We start from the raw sequence: 8,888 nt of genomic DNA on the forward strand, positions 1-8,888 counted from the left end.
AATTTAACGGTGACTAACTGTTGTTTGACATTGAAATGAAATAATAAGTAAACATATGTGACTGAAATGATTTTAAGTGTTATATAAGATTGCAATGGAACACAAACTTGAGGGCAAAATGTAATTTACTGTTTTAACTATTCCATTTCCAACTACAGAGAAAGATTGTAATTTTATCCAAGGACATGCCCGGAGTCAATCATTTCACCTAAAGGCCCGCATGGAGTCAATTATTAAAGGTTGCTTGTAGGGAAGGCATCTCTAACTAACTCTACAAGGATGCATCCAAGGTAAGTACCTAGACTCTGCTGAAAAAGTGAAAGAAACATCATAGAAAGTTTAACTTAAAGAAAGGGTTTATAGAAAAAGAACTCCAAATTTTTTAAATGATTTGTTATGCATCATCCACGACATCCAACTAGGGATCAGATTGGTATCCTATATTCTTGGAAATTCTTATAATCTAGGAATTAGCGTGTGTGCAAGTAGTCACAATCCTAAAATGAAGGAATATATGTTGAAATATCCCACATTGATCATATCTATGAGAAAAAAAGAGTTTAAATATATTAACTCCACTCTAACTAACATGAAGACCTTTTTTGATAAAACCCCACACCTGACGGATTCACTGTTGTTGGAAGTGGACATTTGGCCGTCTCTCATAATTCAATATGCTATTAGAGCCAGTGAGCGGACCTATACTGCTACATGTTGGGTGAGTCTCCTTGGCCTTGCGCAATAATGGTGGGTCCTTTGGCCCCGCGTGTAGGGTGAGTCTCTTTGGCTCCATGTGGTTGTCAATGTGCGGATCTCCCACGTATGACCCACTAATTGGGTTCACATGACTAAGCGTGTTGAAATATCCCACATCGCCCATATCTATTAGAAAAAATTAGTCTAAATATCTTAGCCCTACTCAAACTAACACCGAGTCATTTTGTGATAGAACCCAACACCTGACGGATTGTGCAAGTGATAATTAACAAGTTCGGTACAATATCAATGTTGTTAGAAGTGGACATTTGACTAGTCTCTCTGAATATTCAACATAATATTACAGCCAGTGAGTGGACTCGTACTGCTACATGATGGGTGGGTCACCTTGGCCCCACGCAATGATGGTGAGTCCCTTGGCCTTGTGTGAAGGGTGAGTTCCTTTGGCTCCGCGTGATTGTCGATATGTGGATCTCCCACGTGTGACCCACTAATTAGGTCTCACATGACGATACTTATTGAAACATCCCACATCGACTATATCCATTAGAAAAGAAGTGTTTAAATATTCCCAACCCGCTCCAACTAACACCAAAACTTTTTGTGACAAAACCCCACACTTGACAGATTTTGCAAGTGGAATTACCAAGCTGGGCACAATATCGGTGTTGTTGGAAGTGTGTCTTTAACCTATCTCTCTGATAATTCAACAATATCGTAAGCTAGATATTCTCTCGATTTAATATAGATTCAATATCCTAAAATGACTCTTTTGTGACTAACATAATATACCGCGTAGGCCATGTCAATGGTAACACATGCTTCGCTCTCTTGCTCACTACTTATATTCTAAGATCTTTATACAAACTCGACTATAGGAGGGCATTTGACCGATACCAAACCGATACCTAAGATTAAATACAATTGTTTGTTCTCTTGGTCGTATTCACATACTCAACCATCTACGGTGGTGTGGAAGTTTGGTTCCAGCACCTATTAGCTAATTATTGACTCATAATCATCATGACTCAAAGGTGGAGTATAATTCTTTTAGAGAGCTCCTAAAATAACTCTTGGATAGTTTTAAAAATAAAGAGCATGATTAGAGATGGTCTAAATTCTGTATTTGTTTATTTGCTTTTATCTTTTCATTTAAATATCTACGTATATTTTTATTTTATTTTGTTTTTTAAAATTCATACATGGAAACAAATCTCCCAGCAGATCTTCCAATGATCCAGTCCCCTTCATTTCGTTAAGAATTATTTGTTATTACAAAAAAAATTCAATTTCGAAATTATCTACAATATTTAAGTAATTAAATGCATGTAACATAATTATCATTTGATGATCAGATATAATTATTATATACAATCACTCTTTCGACGGTCAAATGGTAACGTTCCGACGCTTTCTAGCAATGTGATATCATTCATGTAAGTATTAGAGGCAAAATCTCTAATTTTACTCATCCTTCTAGTTTACCAAATTAAATATTTTCTTTTAAGAAATTATATTATTATAGGTTACAAGTAAAAGAAGAAAAAGAAATTGAAAAAAGAAATGAAAATAATAAAAGCTAGACTTTGAAGAAGTGGTGGAACCCAAACACAAAAGGAGTCCTTCCAAGCAATTAGGGCTCTCTTCATCCTCCTCCTCCTCCTCCATTCTCTGCAATCGGGACTAGCACAACGGCACAGAAGGAGACAGAGGAATCGGAGTCTTAGGGTTTCAAAGGAGGATCCGTCGGTAAGTGCTTATTATCTGCTTACTCTTATGCTTCCTGAAATTGCTTGCTTGCGTAATGTGGATGCTTAATTTTGTAAATCGAACTCACTGACCCTCGCTAGCCACTGATTTGTTGCGTTTGTATTGATGATTGGTTTTTGAGATTTTGTGTGTTGATCTAATGGTTGTAATGCAATGTATGCTCAATGGGGGTTGATTTGATAGTTGATTTGTTGTGTAATGGGTAGTGAAGTAACTGTTATTTTACGGTACGAATGTTGATGGTGTTTGAGAAATGATATGGGTATGTAAGATGAAAATGTGAGGTTTTAGCAAGTTTTAGTGAACTGGGATTGTTTGATTTTGTTTAATTGAAAATTACGATTGATACGGGTACTTTTGCTGTTTGCTTTAGGATTTGAAGGCTTGGATTTGAGCAGAGAGACTGTATGGACCAGGTTAGTGATGGTTGTGCCATTTTTCTGGCTTCTGATCTTTGATTATTGTTTATTTTTGTATCAATAGAATTTACTATGATTGTGATGTTTGCGGTTTTGCAGTACGAGAAAGTTGAGAAGATTGGTGAAGGAACTTATGGAGTTGTGTACAAGGCTCGTGATCGTGTCACTAATGAGACTATAGCTTTAAAGAAAATTCGCTTGGAGCAGGAAGATGAGGGAGTGCCAAGCACTGCTATACGCGAAATTTCCCTCTTGAAAGAAATGCAGCATGGAAACATTGTCAGGTATACATTTCATTGTGTATGGGGGCTAATTTCATCAATTTTAGTAGTTTATGATATAATTATCGGAGTGTTAGAACAGGAAGATGAGAAAAATTTCGCTCACTGATCAAGAGATTGATGAATTTTCCCAATTTACAGATTGAATTTACATGTTTGGGCATTCATCTTTTCTGACTAATAGAACTGCTGAAGGTATTACCTGTTGTTGAGGAGAAAACAAGTAGACATATCAATCTAAGACTTTGATCTCAAGTTAATATTTTATTTTTGGACTGCAATTATCTTTTGGTTGTATCATGTGCTTCTTCCTATTTGCATTCCCTTCTTAATGAAAACTTAATCGATCAACCTTTTTTTTTCTGAGTGAAAAGGATACGATTATATTGAAAAAAAGAAGAAAAAATACACAGAAGTTTGTCAAGAAGACCAACCCGAGCAGAAAAAAACACAACAACAGCTCAGGAAAATACTAACAGCTCCACAGAGATGACAAAAGAAAAAGATGAACCATAAAATAGCTGCCTTCCAATCTAGGGAATTAAGGAGACTGAAATTCCTCTAGATTATTGGCATAATGATGCCCACAATGCAGACAAAAACTGAACTTTATCCTAAACTTTCTCAAAACCGGAGAATATAGCATGACTGAGCTTGACAATCACCGTTCTTTTACTTCACTCTGAGCATGTTGTTTTTCCTGGATTGTCTGAGCGTGACCAAGGAATTAGCATTTTTTTTCAATGTCTAATGAACACATGATTTCCCAGCATGAGCACCCAAAAAATAAAATAGTGTGACATAGGTCCTCGTAGAGATGTTTAAAACACAATCATTCTGTTGAATTAAAAACAAACTATACTACTGAGAAAAAAAATTTGGAATTTGGTTTTGTAGGCATCTATCATCTTTCCTTAAAGCTTGGTTTTCGTTGCAAAATTAATTAGATTTTACAAATACATATGGATATTGCTTGACAGGTTGCAGGATGTAGTGCACAGTGAGAAGCGCTTGTATCTGGTTTTTGAGTACCTGGACTTGGATCTGAAGAAGCATATGGATTCTACTCCTGAATTTGCAAAGGACCCTCGCCAAATAAAAGTGAGTGACTACTTTCTGCACTTTAAACTGTGTGATTCTGTGATGTAGAGATTTTTACTTCTAGAAACCTCATGATATAATTGGTGTCCATTGAGTAGTTATGTGGTCAGAAAATTATAGTATTTCATATCAGGTGCAGTTTTTTAATTGTTTTTAAGAAATTTAGCTTTGCGAAATAAATATATAAGGCTAGCATCTGGAAGCTTTGTATTTAGTTCCTGCTACATTTTTAATTTATTTACCTGTGCAATTCTTCTCTTAGATTGCAAAGCAGATTTCAAGTACTTTTAAGGCCCAAGTAGTGTATGCTTGTGATCCTTGATTCTAGTTTCTACTGAGTCTTGGAGTTTTCTTTTGTTATGTAATCCATCCCGATTTAGACAATAAACTATTGAAATAATAAGCTTACAATGGAATGTAATTGGTTGTGTCCTCTTTCTGCAGATGTTTCTTTACCAGATTCTCAGAGGCATTGCTTATTGTCATTCACATAGAGTTCTTCATAGAGATCTGAAACCCCAGAATCTGCTGATAGATCGTCGTACCAATGCACTAAAGCTTGCAGATTTTGGACTGGCTAGAGCATTTGGTATTCCTGTTAGGACATTTACTCATGAGGTCTGAATGCGTCTCTAGTAGATCATGACATTTAGCTGTTTGCAGTAAAATTTGGATATTTTTCTTTTCTTTCACATTTTACTCAAGAGCATTTGAATGTGAAAAAAAAAGATGTGGCAGTTGGCAATATCAACATGCTGCAGTCACATGTACTGAAATTAAAACATTTGGGTTGTTTGATATGTTAACATCTGAGAGCTATTGGTTTGTGTGAGTGTGTGTTTTAATGTTAAAGAAAATGATTTAATTATGGTGGTTCGGCATAGGTGGTGACCCTCTGGTACAGAGCGCCAGAGATATTGCTTGGTTCTCGCCATTACTCCACTCCAGTTGATGTGTGGTCAGTGGGTTGTATATTTGCTGAGATGGTAAACCAACGGCCTTTATTTCCTGGGGACTCTGAGATTGATGAATTGTTCAAGATATTTAGGTGAAAGATTCCCAACCAAATCTATGCTTTTGTTTCCTTTTATTTTTGTTGTACTTTTCCTGGAAGTTATATGCATCTAGATGTCTGTAAACCATGTAATGTATTTCATCATCCTCAATATGTCCTATCCTACTCACACTGTTGCTTTTCATATGAAGAATCACGGGTACTCCGACTGAGGATACATGGCCTGGAGTGAATTCTTTGCCTGATTTTAGATCTTCCTTTCCCAAGTGGGGTGCTAAGGTAATATATTTTATGTGTGTTGCTATCTACTCCGATTATAAAGTTGCTATCTACTCCGATTGTAAAAATCGTCAACCTTTGTGTTTTTGACAATATTAAGTAAAGCATCCTTTACTTTGTAGGATTTGGCAAGTGTAGTTCCAAATCTTGATTCAGCTGGTGTTGATCTTCTATCTGTAAGTTCAGATTCCATTTCTGCACCTCAATGGGGAAAAGCTGTTCATATGTTCACCTACACTGTGATTAAATTGTGGGTGTTACTGTTAAGTCCTAGTTGATCCCACAAAGGTGTTTCTAATGGTATATGGGGGGAGTACGAGAGTATGTTCCGTATTTTCAAAAGAGAAATACCTTTAATAAGCCTGGAAGCAAAGTCCTATGGTTTTTGTTGTCCATTGTTGTTCTATGATAATTTGGTATTTTCTTTTAATGAGCCGAATCCTGCAACATTACAGATTGACGAGTTGGAAGGATTTGTCAATTCCTAAGGTTTAAAGAATCCAGTCCACATGACATCTAGAAAATTTAGAAAGAGCTTCATAGAGGAAGAAAATGAATGCTAAACACGATATAAAAGAATATATTGCACTGCGGTTTTCTATTGTTTAAGTATTTTCTTTTTAATGTTCCAGAAAATGCTGTGCTTGGATCCGAGCAAAAGGATTACGGCCAGGAGCGCTCTTGAGCACGAGTACTTCAAAGATATTGCGTTTGTACCATAATGCTCCCATCTTCACATCCCGGCAGAGAATGTTTATACTATAGTGTAGCATCCTGTGAACTTTGTTTGAATGAGAATTTGTGTGTGTTGCTTGTGCTTTTACTTCCTCATTCCGCAGACATAGTTCCAATTCGTTGATTTGGCTTTCAGCAGATATTATTATGAATTACAGTTTGCCCTGCCCTGCCCTCGGTTCTTTCCTTTACCTTTTATTTTCTCTTAATGATATACGGCTTGTAATTGACAGTTCATGTCCTGTGAGAAACAATTTTCCTTCGAGGAATATAAAAGATAGCTTGCTTTGGATATGTTTTCGATCTCACATGTTCAACGGAAATGATGCGATCTAATTTTCATCTTGCTACCAAAGCAGGCTGACCCTGCGTCTGCTGGGTGTTTGTTTGGTTCCTCTGGAAATTCTGTGTTGTTTTGAACTGTTATGATTGATAGCCAAATGTGTGCCTTTGTTGTTGTGTCATACGGTGTTGCTTCATACACTCTTTTGCTTATTGTTGCCGTAGTTTCTTTGCGTACCTGAAATTTGACATTTCAACTACCTTTGTATAAAGGGGTACATTGCGATTGACCCTCCTGAACTATCACCCTAGTTGAAATTGACCCTCTAAACTAGTTTTTTGGTAAATTAACCTTTTGAATTATTTAAAATCAGTGAATTTACCCCTTGCCATTAGATTGCGGAATCAATTCCGTCAAATTCAAGGGCAAATTAGTTATTTCATCATTAATAATTACTTGTCAGCTATAACCACCAATAAAATTTTGACACATGAACACAGAATAATACAAAAACATATAGCATAATGAGAAAACATAAAAGAACCAAACATTTACATAACAGAGCATCTCATATTGTCATTACACATTGAAGTGACAATGGCTTAGTAAAAATGTGACACGTGCATACGTTTGAATGATGACGGTTTTTTACACGTGTTATTTTAAGTGGATTGCTTTATCGCTGTATAGTTCCACATGATGCGAACATGTTTTAAGGTAATAATAGTAATGATTTTCACAGTTCATTTTCTTTTGCTGCACTCTTCACCTTGTTTATGTGTCTTAATTCTCATTTGATTTATTTAGTCTAAAGAAAAAGAAAAAAAAGATTAGAGTGCATGAGAAAGAAATAGGATTACGAAAATCACTTGCCTTTTCTTTACAGGAAAGTGCTTATACGGTTATCTATTCTAGAGATTGGATTTAGATAATGATGGGAGCCAATAGACTTGGATCAAATGACCAAGAAAAGTAAGTCAAAACAGTTAAACGGTATGATTGTTAAGTTAGGCATACAAACATGTTTAGGTACGAGCACTTAGAATTCGTCCTGTCTTTGTTTTGATGGAGAATCATGTCGTGAAAAGCAAGCAAGAGAAGAGAAGGCCTACCAGAAAAGGAAGGGGAGAGACAAGTTTGAAGCAAAAGCAATTGCAATACTTGTAGAGTAGAATTTATATATACGAGGTGGGGGGTTTTCATTGGTGGAAGCAGATAGAGATAAAAAGGCCGATTGGATTTGAAACTTTGCTGTGAGTGACAAACAATTCAAATGCAGAAAATGAAGAGCCTTGGGAGTAATTCCTTTGCCGGTAGTAGTGGGAGGCTGTCGACGGAGGAGAACGACGATGAGGAGATTTCGAGGCTGGCAATATCGGCGTACCAAGCTAGAGAGGAAGAGATTGAGAGGAAGAAGATGGAGGTTAAGGAGAAAGTTGAAGCTCAGTTGGGTCGCGCCGAGGAAGAAACTAGGCGTCTGGCGCAGATTTGGGAAGTAAGTTCTACAAACTCTACTCTTATTTTTAGCTTTTTATGCTTGCGACATTGGGACCTCGGGTGTAATGGGAATGTTCTTAATTACCTGAGATGCAAGTCTTACATAAATCGATCACTTGCTGATGAAGTTATGATATATATTGCACAATCTTTACAATCTAGTAGGAGCTGGAAGTGCTGGGAGATCCCATGAGGAAGGAACTTGCAAATGTAAGGAAGAAAATCGACATGGCTAATCGAGAGCTGAAGCCGCTGGGATTGAGCTGCCAGAAGAAGGTGCAATCTAGCATTTGACACCAATATAAACATTAGGGCATGAATATACTATATTATATATATATATGCTTGAAAAGTATGTGAAAAATAAACATTATTTTATTTGTCAACAAACAGGAAAAAGAATACAAAGAAGCCCTGGAAAGCTTCAATGAAAAGAACAAAGAAAAGGCTCAACTTGTAAGCACACTTATGGAGGTAATTAAACATAATAATTAAATTATTATTAGTTAATTATTGTCCAGTCCCCAAATTTAACTAGTATTATATGCATGGCCCTCTGCACTAATTGGAACTTGTTCTTACAATTTGTTGTAATCTGCTAATTAGCAGCTGTTGACCGAGAGTGAGAAGCTGAGGATGCAGAAGCTAGAGGAGCTGAGCAAGAACATAGAACCAACACTATGAATTTATCAGATGTAAAAGATTAAAGACAAAAGAGGAACCTACATTCTTGCTCAAATTTCTTGTTTCATCGTGTAAAGCCAGAGACTATTCAAAGTTTTATTTTAAAA

General features: G+C 36.4%; 2 protein-coding genes across 4 annotated transcripts; both read left to right on the forward strand.

Moving 5' to 3' along the window:
* The first annotated feature begins 2,284 nt into the window (after positions 1-2,284).
* LOC103420570 (cell division control protein 2 homolog) lies at positions 2,285-6,611 on the forward strand. Of its 2 annotated transcripts, XM_070825184.1 has the most exons (9): positions 2,361-2,466; positions 2,860-2,903; positions 3,006-3,190; positions 4,168-4,288; positions 4,733-4,906; positions 5,173-5,336; positions 5,495-5,582; positions 5,705-5,758; positions 6,215-6,611. In XM_070825184.1, exons 2-9 carry the CDS (start codon positions 2,895-2,897, stop codon positions 6,302-6,304), a joined length of 885 nt encoding a protein of 294 aa, XP_070681285.1. In that variant the 5' UTR covers positions 2,361-2,466; positions 2,860-2,894; the 3' UTR covers positions 6,305-6,611. The 2 variants fall into 2 exon arrangements, with proteins under 2 accessions (XP_028961207.2, XP_070681285.1); XM_029105374.2 differs by lacking the exon at positions 5,705-5,758 and having other exon boundaries at positions 2,285-2,466; positions 2,861-2,903.
* Positions 6,612-7,755: 1,144 nt separating this feature from the next.
* Positions 7,756-8,888, forward strand: LOC103438805 (uncharacterized). Of its 2 annotated transcripts, none has more exons than XM_070824544.1 (4): positions 7,756-8,095; positions 8,263-8,373; positions 8,491-8,571; positions 8,704-8,888. In XM_070824544.1, the coding sequence occupies exons 1-4, from the start codon at positions 7,874-7,876 to the stop codon at positions 8,779-8,781; spliced, it is 492 nt and encodes a 163-aa protein (XP_070680645.1). In that variant the 5' UTR covers positions 7,756-7,873; the 3' UTR covers positions 8,782-8,888. The 2 variants fall into 2 exon arrangements, with proteins under 2 accessions (XP_070680645.1, XP_008375580.1); XM_008377358.4 differs by having other exon boundaries at positions 7,763-8,095; positions 8,707-8,888.

The sequence above is a fragment of the Malus domestica genome, chromosome 07 (assembly GCF_042453785.1).
Source record: "Malus domestica chromosome 07, GDT2T_hap1".
Taxonomy (NCBI): Eukaryota; Viridiplantae; Streptophyta; class Magnoliopsida; order Rosales; family Rosaceae; genus Malus; species Malus domestica.

Coding starts and splice junctions, on each gene's coding strand:
- LOC103438805 (XM_070824544.1), top strand. CDS start 7,874: ATGCAGAAAATGAAGAGCCTTGGGAGTAATTCCTTTGCCGGTAGTAGT. Junction 8,374..8,490: donor GATTGAGCTGCCAGAAGAAG/GTGCAATCTAGC, acceptor GTCAACAAACAG/GAAAAAGAATACAAAGAAGC. Junction 8,572..8,703: donor TTGTAAGCACACTTATGGAG/GTAATTAAACAT, acceptor TCTGCTAATTAG/CAGCTGTTGACCGAGAGTGA.
- LOC103420570 (XM_070825184.1), top strand. Junction 4,289..4,732: donor AGGACCCTCGCCAAATAAAA/GTGAGTGACTAC, acceptor CTCTTTCTGCAG/ATGTTTCTTTACCAGATTCT. Junction 5,759..6,214: donor CTGGTGTTGATCTTCTATCT/GTAAGTTCAGAT, acceptor TTAATGTTCCAG/AAAATGCTGTGCTTGGATCC.